The following is a 16524-nucleotide window of genomic DNA, read 5'->3' as shown; positions in this document are numbered from 1 at the left end:
ATGGTAGCAATGATGCCCTCATAAGACTGTGGGAATATTCAACAACTCGTGATGTCTAAAAACCAGCCTGGAAAGCAGTTATGCCTCAAAAAAATTGTAGATGTATTTTAGTTTTATTATTAATATAATTATTGTTATAGTACACAAACACTTTGTTAATGAAACAACACTATTATTTTAGAATCTTATCATTTAGAGAATCTTCTTAGTATAGAGATGCTCTATGCAATTCTCTATTAAGTGTTTAGAAAAAAACATATGGATAGCTTTTTAATCCTTAGTGATTTTTTCTGGTTAGAGTAATAGTTTATTGTTCCACTGTTTAAAACTTGAAAATAAGTTTGAAAAGCATTGTCAACTTTGTAAAATTTTGCTTATTTCCAAGGTTCTACTTGGATTACCAGACTCTTTCTGAAATGTTTGTGTCCTAACTCTATGCCATCAGAGACTTCTTCCTGGAGAAAAGAAAAGGCATTCATTTTTGAGTATTGTTGGATAATGGCCAATAATGAGTATTGTTGGATAAAAGTTGGTCATTGTTTAGGAAACCAAACAAACTAAAATAAAAAAACCTCCCATGGATATTTTATTAATTCTGGGATGTCTTCACATCAAAGTCTTATGAGAGCAAGCTCAAGACACTGATTCATTCATCAGTCCCCAGTGGGTCAACAGCTTTGTTTCACAGCTGGATGAATACCTACAAGAAACAAGTTACATCACTGCCTTACTTGTTGGATTAATGACTTTTTATAAAAAGAAAAAACCTGTACTGCATGATTTTTCTTTGTCAATGAATGTTATAGCAAGTAAATAAGACCTTATTTTAGCCTGAGGGAGCTTACAGCCATATTGGAATACTCTTCTTTCCTCACACCAATAATCTCTTCCTCTGAAACCTGAGGAATGTTTAGTATATGGTGAGAATTAGTTATTACTTGGGGCTTCATAATGAGTTGCTACTAAACTGAACTTTATGCAATGAATTGTCTATGGGCTGTGCTGTTACCATGGTACTTAGTTACATTGGCATGATGTGTGAGTGCATTGCTTGGCAAAGGGACCTCTTCCTTCATCAACAATGTTCTCTGCAAGAGATTCAAAGAATTAGGCATTTGAAGACCCCAGGACAATGGGTGGAGATAAGGAAATATATTCTCTAAATGTTGCTGTAACAACTGAAATCTGTTGGGTGTCTTCCTGTTCCCCTTTGCAGAGCTAACCTGAACATTAGGAAATATGGATTCGAGAGAAGAGGGTACTCATTTTTGGATTTCTTTCATATTTGTAAGATTTCAGCTGACCTGAAAAATGTGTCCAGGTCCTCCATACAGCTCTAGAAATCTTAACATGTAGGGATTTGTTTTTGGTATTCATATTTATATCAAAGAGAGCTGGAATGTTTTCAGAATGTTGGGGTTTGGATTTATAATGTCCCTAAGACCTCACAGGCAGCCATGTTGGAGGCAGGGCTTTATTGTTGAGGAGGAGTCCATGGGGATGTGGCCTCGGGGACTCTATAATCCCTGGGCTTCTGGTCTCCTTGATGTAAGAGCAGAGCCCTTGTCCTCTTCTCTCTGTACTTCCCACCTCCGTGCCATGAGCTTCACAGGCATCACCCTGCCTAATATGGACGGAATCCCTGAAATCTCCAGAACTGTGATCAAATAAATTTTTCTCCCTTTAAGTTGTAGTCTTCATGTATTTTGAGTCATAGCAGTGAGCATGCTTTCTGAAACAGAGTAATTGCCACATTTATAGCTTCTGCCTCTTGTACCTTCTCTGTATATTTTCCAAGTAGCACAATATGAGTGAAGCAGCTAAATAGAATCCTGAGGTCTAACTGACTACAAGATAAGGGACTCACCCTCTTGAGTTTTTAAAGCTTGAAAATGATAATAGTGATACCACCAACTATGTTTTGAGTTATTGTTGTGGATCAGGATTCTCAGTCTTTTCATTTCCTTATATCTTTAGAGCAGACTTCAGAGTTGGTATGTTATTGTCAGTGACAGAAATGGCAGCCTTGGAGGGATGAATAATATTTCCCAAGTCATAAAGTATGTAGGACTTGATTCTATTTGACTTCTTCTATATTGTTAGTTCCATATTGTTCTTTCTTTCACATCTGTTGTTTTATGGAATATTTTTGGCACCAAGTTTATGACTTTATATTCATTCATTCATTTTCATTCATTCATTCTTGTTTATCTTTAGTGAGTCTTTCAGTTCCTCAGTGTATTTTTTTTGTCTAATAGGTTAAACGTGCTGTGTGAGGTATCTTGGTAAATACACACATAAGTATGGTATAGTTTCTGCTCTCAAGAATTTCTTAGTTAAATTGGAAGACATGGAAAACACACACACACACACACACACACACACACACACACACACACACACACACACTGCATACTACTCATGCTCTAACCACTGCAATAAGAAGAGAAGGCCAGACAAAGACTTAGGATTCAGATGAGAGGTAAGGTATTACTTGTGTTGCAGGGGATCTCATGAAGTGCACCAATTCTGAACATGGAGCACAGATTTTATCTGGCTGAACCCTTGAGTTTCCTTGAAAAGCACACAATGTGGATAAATCCTCAGGCTACGCCAGCGTGCTGTCTCAAACTCTATTTCTCCTTGTTGCAAGGCTCCTGTTGTCATGAGCCTGCCCCTGAGATCTTGGGCTGTTTAACTGGAGGGACTCGCTGAGAGGCTCCCATGATTTCGGGGCTGCCTTAGCTCCAGGTCCAGCTGCAGTCAGGGCATGTCTACTGCTCCAGTCAGAATAGATGAGAAAGCACTGTACACTTCCATCGCTAAGGAGCAACCACAGACTCTCAGCACCATTGACAAAGAAAAAGCCCGCAGTACAGGATAATATCACTGTTACCAATTTTGAGTTTTGAAAACTCAAGAGGATGAGTCCCTTATCTTGTAGTCAGTTAGACCTCAGGATTATATTTAGCTGCTTCACTCATATTGTGCTACTTGGAAAATATACAGAGAAGGTACAAGAGGCAGAAGCTATAAATGTGGCAATTACTCTGTTTCAGAAAGCATGCTCACTGCTATGGCTAAAAAATACGTGAAGACTACAACTTAAAGGGAAAAAATTTATTTGCTCACAGTACTGAGAGACCCTGTCTCTCCCATGGGTCAGAGCAGCTGAGGCAGAGGTCCTGCCTGGCTTCCCTGGAAGGCTCTTCTTCCCCTCTGGCTCTGGCTGCACCTGGCCCTGTCTGTGGCTGGGCGTAGGCCTGCACTGCCCCTAGTTCTAGGGCCCTGGCTGAAGAGGCAGAAGCTTCCAAGGATGCTCTTTTGTAGGACCTTAGGAACAGGGCAAAAACATATCAAGGCCTGTTTCAGTCACACCTGATGTCCCATTAGCCAATGCCAGTCACAGGTGTGAGCACAATATCTGTTTATGAATGTATGGCAGGGAGTATGTGTGAAAAATGATTTAATCTACCACCTCTATAATGAAGGAGAGGTGAAGAACATAAAAATCCTAAGACAGAAACCTGGAAAGAAGGAAGTACAGACACACTTAAAGAAGATAGGTTTGGTTGGATTTTATTTAGCAGGCACTAGTGACACACATCAGAAAGCTTATGTAGCACACGACAAAGATGTAGTTAACTTGCATAGAACAGATTGCAGTGGACAGAAGCTGAAGGGAAGGGGAGTGAATGCTAAGCCTTTGCAATATAAAGGCTTAAGGTGGGAGATGGCATTTGTGCTATAAGGGAGATGAAGATGTGAAGGCCATTTCTGATACCTGACTGTTCCTCTTGGCGCCCTTACTGGATATATTCATATTCATATATATGTATGTATATGAATGACAGAGCAGGGAGGGGTGCCCAAGGCAGTAACTGAAGCCTGTTAGAAAACACAGTAGAATAATCAGTTTCTGGTGGGAGGGGAAGGCACTGGGGGAGCCTGGGTGCTGGGTGGAGGTGGGAAGGGGATCCTTTGACAGAAGTAGGGAAGTCGAGCAGAGGGGGAGTTGAGGATAGAGGACAGTGAACATCGGCCACTGCTGAGGAGAGCTGTCCTTTGGAGACCTGGGAGCTGGGAGGAAGGGGGCAGAGAGCAAGGATGGAGAAGAGGTAGGAACAGGCTTTAAGAACAAAGGGCGTGCTGGCGACCTGACTGGGGGAGGCAGGCAGCAAGCAGCAGTGTGCAGAGTCAGGCTTCTCCATCTTAGGAGGCTCGGTAGTGACCTGAGGGGAGCTGGACGGGGACCCTGAGCATCCTGCTTGGCGCTGTCACCCTCTGGCCATTCTAAAGAGGAGAGGAAATGGCAAGAAGACCTTGGGAGTCATGGTGATCCAGGGCTAGAGTCTAGCAAGTGGGTGGAGGGCCGTGGGAGGCAGAGGCACACCGCCGTTACTGTCTTGGTTTTATTCTGAACAGCACATTTAGGGTAGCCCAGTTATTACCCTAGCAAATATCTGACTTTTATTCTTCTAAATTTGAGGGGGCTCCTATTTATATATATCAAAGTATGCATGTAAAATGCTTTTGTAAGTGTGTACTGATTTTAATTGTGAGATTGGCACAAAAGGCAAACATCCCAGATGGCGAGAGTGTGTCCTTTGCTTGTTTTCTTGCTGCCCTGGGAAGTTCACCTGTGAGAACCGAGGTGGATGTGGTTCTACCAGAGACACACCTGTGGACAATCCCTAGAGAGTGCCCTGTGATTGATCATATCACCTCCTGTGCTTTGATCAAACAGAAACGACTGCCAATGTTTAAATTAGATAGCTACCAGGACACGTCACCTCTGAGGTAAATCAGTGTTCTAAAATACTTCTGTTGGTGCATTTTGATTATACCACATGGTGAGATTCAGAGGGATGCCTTCATCCTGCACCTGTCACCTGAGGTACCTCCATCCGTGTCTACTTTCCACCCCTTCGACCTCCCTGTACATGGCATGAGATTGGCAATGAGACGGTCACTTATGAACATCACAGTATGTGAACCACTCATCCTAGAGCCTGCTTTCCTCTCTGTCTCTCCTCCCCCGTTATTTTACTGTTCTCTCGAGATAAATCCATTTTTAAAGGATATTATTTAAATCTCACTATCACGTGTGGTAAGAGGAAAAAGGGAAGAAAAAGGGAGGTTTTGGGAAAAAACATCAAATAATGGTATGCACATATATGAATGTATTCCTATGAATTATCATGTACAATTATGATGTACCAATAAAAATTATACAACAACCAGAAAACCCAGACAATAAATGGGCAACTGAGATAAATAGGTATTCCTCAAAAGAAGAAATACAAATTGCCAACAAGTATATTTTTGTATATTTTAATATTTTTAAAGACATGGTTCATATACCATTAAATTTACCCATTGTAAATGTACAACTGTATATTTTTGATAAGTGTATAGTTGTACAAAACAGCAACCAAAAATATAAGTTAGCACTGTGCCAGTGGGTACAATATGGCACTTTTCTGGGGGCAAGATTTCTTGTCTTTTCGGTTGATACTGTGATTTTTCTGTTGCCATGTTCTACTTGGCAGTCCCAGGTTTCCATGTCTGGGTATTGGCCACAGTTGGCTGCTGCCTGTGCAGCGTGTACCAGAGCTGACCAACTACGCACACAATTTTCCTTTCACTTCTACTACTACATGTGAAAGTGGTCCAAACAGACTTCAAAATGTCTGGCACAGTCTGGAATTGAGGACCAACCCAGCCAAACTTGATCTGGCACTATGCTCATCACGCTCATGTATGTGTCTACCTTGCTCCCAAACAGAACTGCGACCTGGAACAGCAGAGCATCGTCCACATTGTGCAGAGACCATGGAGCAAATGCCAGGAAACAAGTGCTCCAAGAGTGGACAACCCCAGAATCGCCTTGGGGGGCTCTGCGAGGGAGCCTGGGAGCTTGACACGGGTGGACCTCAGCAGCTCCGTCTTGCCGGCAGACTCTGTGGGGCTGGCCGTTATTCTGGACACTGGCAGCAGGAAGGATTCACCAGCAGCCCGTGGCCCAGGTACTGTCATGCCTCTGTTTAATCATTCTATTTATTATCTCAACATTAATAGTACTATAGCAGAATAATCTCTTATGTATACACCACCATATTTTAATCAATTTCTTAGTGTATCTGACTATTATTTTGCTATTGATATTTATTTAAACATTTTTAAATATAGATTAATTATTTACAATATTATTAAACTGCCTTCAGTTTTTCCAGAGTTTTATTTTATGGCTAATGGTTTTGGAATTATTGACACTTTTAGTTCACTATCTTTGTACCAGAATATTTCTACTTAAGAAAATATTCTCTCTCTGGGCCCTGAGAAAAGTCCACTAAACATCAAATATTCCCCTTATATTTCAAATTGAAATGTGAAATTATTTCAACTCAATCAATAGATGAGATAAATTTTCATAAATTTGCCCAGCATGGTGAATGACAAGAGCACTGTGTCCAGAGCCCTGGAGGACTCTGCTCTGTGAACAGACTTCAGCCTCTTCCTGCACAAGGCTCAGTTACATCTCACTTCCACTCACCCTGTTTCTCACTCACACCTGGCTGGCAGCCTGGCACCTGCCAGCCTCCTGTGTCCTGCTGGGGGCTGGTCATGGCACTGCAAGCTGGTGCAATGTGTATCCTGCAGGGCATTCTCCCAGGGCATCTCCCCAGTAGCACCTGTGCCAGCAGCAGCTCTCCTGATATCCTGGTGTTATGGCTGAAAGGCAGGTGCGTTATCCCAGCTCAACTCTACGGGGTAACTCTGAGTTAAACCAAAACAAGTGGTAAGGATCTGTACCTATGGGAATATTCACCTTCTGTTCAGAATTCTTACATTTTTACTCTTCTACACACTACTCTTTCTGTTGACTTGGCAGGGGCTGTTTACATTAATGAGTTAACACTCTCTCCTGCAACAGGACCTTTACCCAGAGATGTTCTGGAACAACTTACAGGGACTTCTCCTTTTGCCTTTGAAAGTTCCCCTATACCCTGATATCTCTGGATGCGCCAGTGACTCTTCATATCCGTGTACTCGAGGCCGTAATCTTGCCACTCCTGAGCAAACGCATGTCTATGGAGAGCCACTTCTCCATTGTTACTTTAGGTTGACAGTACTTAGCGGATGAGGACTTGTGTTTTAAGACTTGCAAGAGAAAGTCAGAGCACCAGAAGCAGGCATCTAGGTATTCCTTGCAGCACTGGGTCTCAAGCATGGTGCTCATCAGCATCACCCACGGGCTCACTACAGAGCAGATTGCAGGGCTTAGCCCCAGTGGGCCTGGGACAGAGGCTCAGAAGTTTCTAGCAGGTTCCCAAGTGATGCTAAGATGGCTGGCCCAGGGACCACACATTGATCAGCCCTGCCCTAAATAGCAAAAATAGTATTGCTCAGTATATGGTTAATGAATGCAATAAATTATTTTACAAATTTCTGGGCAAGAACATCGAGCAAGCTACTCCTGGGTTCTAAGGGACCCATGCATGAATTATATTGTTGGTGTTTCCTGAATGAGGCGCCATTCAGCACCTCCGACAATCAGATGAGATGACACTATTGAACCTAGAACAAAGGAGGAACATCTCTAATATTTGTCATACAGCTAAATAACTGGCTAAGCCCACGGGGACTGGGTTTTCAGCCTGTGCCATGTTCAGCCCAGTCACTGGGATATGCAGGAAATGGAAACAGACAAAATGTCTCCCTAGCAGAGTCCACTCTAGTTGCGGGAGAAGATATTGAACACAAGCAGGTAATTAGTAGGCACATGTCCTCTGGAGAAGCCCCAGCAGGGCAGAGGGGATGGAGCGTGCCCAAGGGTGGAGCTGCGCCTCCATGTGAGGTGGCCACGAGCCTCTTTGCTGCAGTAACATTTGGGGGATCATCACTGGGGAGCGTCCCTTTGGATATCCCAGGCAGAGGGAGCATGACTAGCTCATGAGCCTGCTGCAGGACCTTGTTTCTTGTTCAGAAAGCAAGGGGTGCCTGGACAGCAGGAATGGAGCCATAGAGAGAGATAAAATCTCAATGGAGACAGGTCCTGAGGGTCTTAGGGGTCCTGGATTTTTCCCAGCTGAGAAGGGAGCCACCGGAGGCTCTTGAGTGTTGGAGTGCCATGATCCAACTTAGAGAAACTCACCCAGGCTGCCGGTGAGTGAACTGTACGAGGCCGGGGGGAAGCAACAGGACCATATGTTTTCAAATCATAGAACTACTGCAGAGCTCATAGCATCTGGAACCACAGGGAATAAGAATAGGCAGATCTATGAGTGCCTGCTGTGCACCTGGCACTGCACCAAGCCGGTTCCCAGGAAGCACCTCGCTGAGTTCTTCAGCAGTCACTAGGGCGGACATACTGTCCTCAGCACGCACGGAAACTGATGAGGATGTGTGAGACTCTGGTTCAGACAAGGAAAGGCTGAGCCAAGGGCCATCATTTGCAGAGCTTATGTGCAAGTGTCACTGAAATACAGATGGAAGGGAGGGAGGAAGGGAAGGAGGGAGGGAAGGAGGAAGGAAGTAAGAAGGAAGAAAGGAAGGAAGGAAAATTTGCATTTTCTGTGTATATTTTGATTATAAAGGAGACATGGTCTTAAAATGGACTATTTTGGAAAATCATGTTAATTGTCAATATCAGCCAAGTAGTCAAATTCAAAAAATAAACTTTATACCACATGGTATACAATATTACATAATATTTTTGGCTTAAAAATAAAACTTTTGTTAATTTTGTTCATTTTCTTTTAGTCTTATTGTCTCATTTTACTGAGAAAACATTTGATTAATATTGAAGATATTTTACTATACAATAAGAATTTTTCTTACTAAAGGAAAGAGACTAATTTTGATGAAATACTACATGCTATATTCCATCTAAATTATTGAATATAACTTGAGAAGATAAAATAGAAAATTTAAAAATAAATGAATATAAAAACAAACTTGAGATTTTTGGAATTGTTTTATAACTTGCAGACTGAATTCACATTCCAGATTCATAATAATTATTAGAGAATATGTTCTTATCAACATTTTTTTTTTTGCCAGTGGTGGAATGTACTACAAAACGAAAATTATTCTGGGATTGTAAATTAGCTCACACCTGCCAAATACAAATCAGTCATGGAAGCTTACTAATGAAATAAAGTGATAAGCTTCAGACTTAAATCTCAAGTACTTGAAAATGTGTGTTTTACATGCTAATGACTTTAAGCCAGAGGGTGTGAATTTCTCGTGCTTTGGACAGCTTTAAGGACAGCCTCTTGCGTAAACCTTCTTTGAAATGACAAAACCTTGGCAGTCATGCTTGAGAAACTTGAAGTTGAGATAACATCAGATTATTAACATGCATTACAATTCTGCCATGCCAAAATTTTAATTTTTATTCCAGCAGCAGACATTTTTACTATAATAAACTTTTTCAATATTACAAATGAAAACAGGGAACATGATGTCGCACGGTGGTACTGAAGCTGTTGCCAGCCTGACATTTGGGAAGGGGGGGCATTGCAGGAGGAAATAGCTCTGTATCCTTTTCCAAGAAATCTGAACACTCTTCCAAAAGCAGACGTCGTTACTTCGTCCTCTTTATAGTACTTTATATGCACTGTCATGTAATTACCTGTAACATTTTGTTTGCTTTTTGAAGGCTCACTCATCAAATGCAAGTAGGTCAAGTACATTTCACATATCCACCGCCTGGCATATCAGTGGTGATGGCTATTTTGTTATGCTGTCAGAAAGTTACATTCAGCACATAAAATATCACCCTTACAACTCTTCAACTCTGATTTTCACATTTGGCAGGGGAAATGGCCAACGCTTGCATATGGATAGCATGAGGCGACGCGCCTTGGGGTGCAGTGTGCAAGCTTAGGCGTAGTCATGGTGAAGTCAGCATGTGATGGAGGAGGCTCAGGGGTCAGCCAGACCCGGCAGCGCGGGCCGAAGGCGTGGTCTCTCCTCTGTCTTCCTCAGCCATCTCCTGAGGGATTCTGCCGCATGAGAAACCTATCCACTGGATCAAAATGCACAGAGCAATGGGAGGAACCTCACGTAGCTCACACTTTGCAAGATGCAAGTCTGCTAGTGAAGATGGAAGAAGTGAGTTGATCTCATAGAAGTTGAGGATAGAATAGTTGATCACAGGAGACTGGGAAGACGAGGGGAGGAGAGCGGGGAGAGCTCAGTGAACGGGTGTGATGTTACAGTTACAGGAAGAGTAACCTATGCTGCTCTGTGGCACCACAGGGTGACTATTTAACTATAATAAACTGTATATCTCAAAATAGCAAAGGATTCTGAATGTTAACCACAAAGAAGTATTCAAATTTTAAGGTCATGGTTATGCTCTTTACCCTGAGTTGATCATTACCTAATATATATCATGAATCAAGACATTACATTGTATCTCATAAATATGAATAATGTATGTATTGATCTATAAATAAAGATAGGGAGATAAAGAGACAATAAAAGTAATAAGGGACTTTAGAGAAAGGAGAGGCTCAGATGGACGTTCAAGGTGGGTTTTGAGTGTTCGTCTGGTTTGGGTGCTGGGATACATCTCAGGGCCTTGAGCAAGCTAAGCATGTGTGCTAAGCATGTGCGCTAAGCATGTGTGCTAAGCATGTGCGCTAAGCATGTGTGCTAAGCATGTATGCTAAGCATGTGTGCTAAGCATGTATGCTAAGCATGTGTGCTAAGCATGTGTGCTAAGCATGTTGTGCTAAGCATGTGCTCCAGCAGCGAGCCACACGCCTGCCCCTTTGAATCAGGCTTTAAAAGACAAGGAGGATTGGCCCTTGGTGGAGTGCATCCATCCATGGACAAGAATCTGTAAATCTGGCCGAGTTGTTAGGGCTGTATAGTATCCTGTCAATAGGAAAATAAGTCCATCAGTGTATCCCCCCCCCAAAAAAAAAAGTCAAATACTCTTTTGCAAGAACATTTTCTTCTTTGTGATCATAAATCATTTCAAAGAGTTTTTTGTGTTAATTGTTTGTATTTAATCACAAAAGACTGTTTCTACTATGTTTGGCTGATTATTTACATAGTTACAGTAAGACTGCTAATTGACCAGATAGGCATAGTTGAGTTTGTTTTTCAAATCTCAAGACAGGTAGTTTGAACCAGAGAATGTAATTTGCCTGAAAATTTTCATGAGTTCTCAGATTTAATTTTTAAAATTCCTTATTATTTCTTCTTCTGTCACAAAGCTTAGAAAACAATTTCAAGAAATTTTATCATACTTTAAATACAGTGTATATAAATTTAAGTAAATTCCTTTTTTTCTGAAGTTCTCCAGAAGGTCTTTGAGATCTATATGAAAAGAATTCCGATAGGCATCAAACCTGCTTTTTTTAGGTAGACTTTAGAGGCATTTGGCTACAAACATAAAGGCAATTATAGTTCCATAATATGGTGTTGTTTTTTCTGATGATGATATTTATTTCCAAATATAAGTCTCCATGCATGTCCTTTACTATAAAATCAGTTTTTTAACTATATCTTGTTAATATGAGTATAAATTTTCATTTAGCTTATGTGTATAGTTAGGTTGTTATAGAAAGTAATAAGATCTAGTAAAAGGACGTATTTCTGAATTTTGAAGCTAGTAAAACAGATATTATTCATTAATACTTCCATTCAGTTTATAAGAGCATAGTCTACTAAGTGGAAGTGCTTATGGAGAAGAAAGAAAAAGATCTTCATATCCTCACAAAAGTAGAGTATTAAAAGTGATTCAGCAGAGTGTGGTGGTGCATGCTTGTAATCCCAATACTTGGGAGGCCGGGACAGAAGACTGCAGATTCAAGGCCAGACTCAGCTACTTAGTGAGGACCTCTGCGACTTAGTAAGACGCTGTTTCAAAATGAAAAATAAGAGCTGGACATAGCGGCACACACTTGTAATCCCAGCATTGAGGCGGGTGAGACAGGAGGACTGTGGTTTGCAGACAGCCTCAACTACTACTTAGTGAGGCCCTCTATAATTCAGTGAGACCCTGCTTCAAAATAATAAATAAAAAATAGGGTTGGGGTTATAGCTCAGAAGTAGAATGCTCCTGGATTCCATCCGCAGTACCACAGGAAAAATAAAAACAAGTGATACCAAAGCAAGTGGCCATAATTAAATTCCCTTGTCGGTTTATTTCTTCTAATGTAGTTGGTGGTGGTTCTGTTTGATCTTGACTTAGTGTTGCTAGTCTTGCTGCTTTCATGAAGGACGTTTATTTCTAGACTCGAGTAAGTACTGAAAATCCTGACTCATTGCACACGGATGTATTCTGAATGCTGTGACTCTGATGTCTACCCTGCAGCCTATTACTGGTATCTTGTCCATTCTTTGAAGTGTCAGTAGTTCGTCGCATATGGCACAGACCTTACCAGGCCTGGACATTGACCTGTGCTGGACACAAGCTCGGGCTTGTGTTTGCAGCAGAACTTTTGGGCAAGCACCAGATAGAAGCCAAGGCCGGTGTAATCATATTAAAAGGCTGCCTTATACAGTAATCAATAATATGAGAATGGGGTACATAAAATTCCCTTTTGTATGAAATATACCATGGGCATCAAGGCCTTTGATAAATATCTATGACCTTCCCATGGGGTGTTCAGTCAAGGAAAGACTCATGTGAATAACGGTTCATCTGGACAGGCTGAGCCTAGCGAGGGCTTGGCTCCTCTTTTGATTTGGAAGCTTGTTCTGTAGCTATTCCACCAGTCTTAAGGTAATTAAGAAATATGTTCCTCACAAAGCAAACGGACTGTTTTCTATCACCTCTGTCCAGAGTCCTCTGGGAAATTTCAGACAGTTTTAAGTGTAAAGTGTATCCCCCAATTCTTAATTTTTCTCTCTATTTTAGATGTGAGTTAAGGAAGGAAAAATTAGAGTTGCTGAAGGAGATTTGGTGATTAAAGTGATGATAGAGTACTTTTAAAGTTAGATAAAGCAACAAGATGAACTTAAGTTCATTCACAGTTAAAGAAACATTGCCATTTTTACATTGCCATTTTTATTTAATATTTTTGTTTATCATAAAATGTGACCAAATCAACATCAACACAAAGCAAAAATTCTTCTGGTGGTATATAGAATTGATTTGCTATGAGAGATTACCAAGATGGAGAAGTATTATATATAATTATAATTATAATTAATAACACAATATTATCCTCTCTCTATAGATGGGATTGGAGCCAGGGCCATGCTACCTCTGAGGTACGTCACTAGTCATTTTTTATTTTCAGACAGGGACTCACTGAGTGCTGAGGGTCTCAGAACGTTGACGAGGCTGGCCTTAAACCTGCACTTCTTTCTCAGCCTTCTAAGTAGTGGGATTTTAGGCATGTGCCACCGTGTTCTGCTAAGATATTCTTTCAAACTCTGTATGTTTTCTTAAGGATCCTAAGATAAATTTATCAATTCAACAAAGAAAAAGCCTAGTTCTGGTTTTATATTAGTATATTTGTGAATACGGGTCTACGACATTCCTTTTTTCCATTTAAATTATATTCAAATCAATAAAACTTTGATCAAACTGGATGAATTTTGCCGTTATTGTGTCAACACGCTTCATAACTTCTTTTCACCTAAGCACTATAAACACTGTAAACAAAGATGCTTCAACTTCGTGTTCCTCAAGCTCTGCCACGTGCTGTGGGTAAGTCAGAACTCCCAGTGCCTCCTTCCATATTCTAGAACTGACCTTCTGCTGTAGGGAAAAAAACGTGCTCTTCTTCTTTGAAAGAGACAAATTCTCATCCTACTGCCTGGATTAATACTTTATATGTTTCTGTTACTATAATTTCTAGTGTAGTTGCAACCCCCCCAAAACTAATTATAGCTTTTTAAAACTTAAAAGGTTGATTTTATAGAGAAAGTGGGAGGTAGACCAGGGGGAACTGTTTGTCATACACAAACATTTTGGAAGACAGCCAAAGCTTTTAAATACATATAAGACAGTTTTCCACAGCCACAATGTTTTAAGTAGTAAAAATAAGACCTTTATTAACAGGACCTCAAAATATAGCCATTCTACAGCACATATGCCAAAATATACAAAATAAACTCAAGGTTATTTTTAATGCTTTTGTATTCAACCTTAAGAATATTGTCTGGCTTTCTAAAGATTAATCATTAAATAGTATGATTTAACATTAATGCAAGTTTTAAAGTTTTATAAGGATCTAAGAATTATATCCAGCTAATAAAAACATGGTTATTTTAAAATTTTGCCCAAATTATAATTCAATTTAGCAAGATACAAAAGATACAAATGTATAATTTTATAAACTTAAATATTATGTAAGTACAATACTAGAATACTTATTTTACAAAAAATAAGAAGTGTAAGTTCAATTAATCATTCTCTTCATGGGAAAACAAATCTAAACCTTATTTTTTATTTATCTTAAATTTTTTTGCGGATCTAGGGTTGAAACCCAGGGGCATTTGACCTCCAAGCTATACTCCTTGACCTATTTTCTACTTACTTTCTTTCTTTCTTCTTTCTTTCTTTCTTTCTCTCTCTCTCTCTCTCTCTCTCTCTCTCTCTCTTTCTTTCTTTCTTTCTTTCTTTCTTCCTATCTTTCTTTCTGTAGTACTGGGGTTCCTGGGAGCCCTTCTACCTTCTACCTCCGGGCTACACTCCCAGACCTATTTTATACTTTTTATTTGGAAACAGAGTCTCTTAAGCCAGCACGGCTCAATTCTAACCTGCGCGATCCTCCTGTCTCCGCCTCCCAAGCGCGGGGATTACAAGAGTGCCCCACCACGCCCGGCTTTATTCTTTATTTTGAAACAGGGTGTCACTAAGCTGTGGAGGGCCTTACTAAGTAGCCTTCTGAATGCTGGGATTACAAGTGTGCACCACCATGCCGGGCCAGATCTAAACCTTATAAAATATGAACTAAACACATTATCAGTCTTTTAACACTGACAAATCATAGAAAAAAAATATAACTTTTTCTTTCTTAAACATTAATCATTAATGTGCTCAATTGTTGATAGAATTTATCATAATTATGTGGTTGGATTACTGAACCTAAAATTTCTATAGGAAGAATTTTTCTTAAACATTTAAAAGTTAAAATAATTAAACATTGACTTTTTCATTTTCTCTGAATTTTAAACATTTACTTTGTAATCATGCTTATTTATTTTTATAAAATAATCAGAACCAGACTCTTTATATCTTAGAGACATCATAATTTAATATATTCATAACCTCTAATGGTAATGTATTAGTTTGCTAGAGCTACCTTAACAAAATACTATAGACTGGGTGCTTTAATGAACATAAATTGATATCCTATACTTCTGTGGCTGCAGACCCAAGATCAGGACTTCAGCAGATGTAGTTTCTTCCCAGGCTCCTCTACTTGATGTCCAGAGGGCCATCTTCTTACCGTAACCTCACCTGCTCTTTCCTCTATGTGCCCATAAGCCTGGTGTGGCAATTTCCCTTCTCATGACAACACTAATCACATTAAACATGGGCCATCCTAATAACCTCAATTTTTATGTCTTTTTTTAAAATGTTTTTTAATGACATTTTTTAATGTCAGAGATAAGAGACCTTATCTCTGAATGTGGTTATATTCTGAGAATCTGGTGATTAGTTCTCCAACATATGACTCGTGGTGGGGGCTTTTCAGAGATACGGAGAATTTATAGCTTCAGTTCAACAAATTCAGTCATAGGTCAAAAGTATAAACAGAATCACCACAATTCGCTAGTCCAGATGGTAAAAATCTGCTTTTCTTCTTGGTGGGTGTAATTTTTTTAAATTGATCCAAGGTTACAAAGAGACAAAGAATAATTAAAACATCTCTGAAGTCTCTTACTCAAGGAGATTATCAAACAGACCATAAAAGCAATAGCCAATCATGTGGCCAAATGGGAACAAATTATTGTCTGTGTGAACACTAGATAATAACAAAAATACAAAAAATAATACCAAAAATACAAAATAAGTAGAGAAAGGGGAAAAAGAAGGAAACATAACGGGCAGATTTAAAGTTCTGTATGGCTAGGGTTCGCTTCAGGAACTGAGAATAGATGATCTTTGATTTAAGAGTTGATCAGAGACACTTTGTGGCAGTGAATTTCTTTGCCTTCACTAGCAACGTGCACTGAGACATGGACAGCAGGATGTCCGCCCCCACCATCTTGTACTCCATTGAGATGCATGGCTACAATGCACCTATACAAAGTTTCTAAAAGCCAGGCCTGGTGGTGCACGTTTGTAATCCCAGCATTTGGGAGGCTAAAACAGAAGGATTGCAGTTCGCAGACAGACGCAGCTACTTAGGCCCTTCGCAAGTCAGGGAGACCCTGTTTCAAAATAAAGACTAAGCCGGGCGTGGTGGTGGCGCACACTTGTAATCCCCGCGCTTGGGAGGCAGAGACAGGAGGATCGCGCAGGTTCGAAGCCAGCCGCACTGGTTTAAGAGACCCTGTTTCCAAATAAAAAAAAGTATAAAATAGTTCTGGGAGTTC

At 40.2% G+C, this 16524-nt stretch overlaps 1 protein-coding gene across 1 annotated transcript in view; it reads left to right on the top strand.

Annotated features, from left to right (window-relative positions):
• PRKN (parkin RBR E3 ubiquitin protein ligase) overlaps window positions 1–16524 on the top strand; it is a gene marked incomplete at both ends in the record, with an annotated part of 1062452 nt that overhangs the window by 165886 nt on the left and 880042 nt on the right. Inside the window, one exon of the mRNA XM_080700162.1 lies at window positions 5789–6029. Within this exon, the coding sequence (XP_080556288.1) occupies window positions 5789–6029 (241 nt within the window). The remainder of the gene's footprint in view (window positions 1–5788; window positions 6030–16524) is intronic.

The sequence above is a fragment of the Muscardinus avellanarius genome (genome assembly GCF_963383645.1).
Source record: "Muscardinus avellanarius genome assembly, chromosome: 8".
Taxonomy (NCBI): domain Eukaryota; kingdom Metazoa; phylum Chordata; class Mammalia; order Rodentia; family Gliridae; genus Muscardinus; species Muscardinus avellanarius.
The sequence above is the reverse complement of the archived record's forward strand: the minus strand, read 5'-3'. Positions and strand labels throughout refer to the sequence as shown.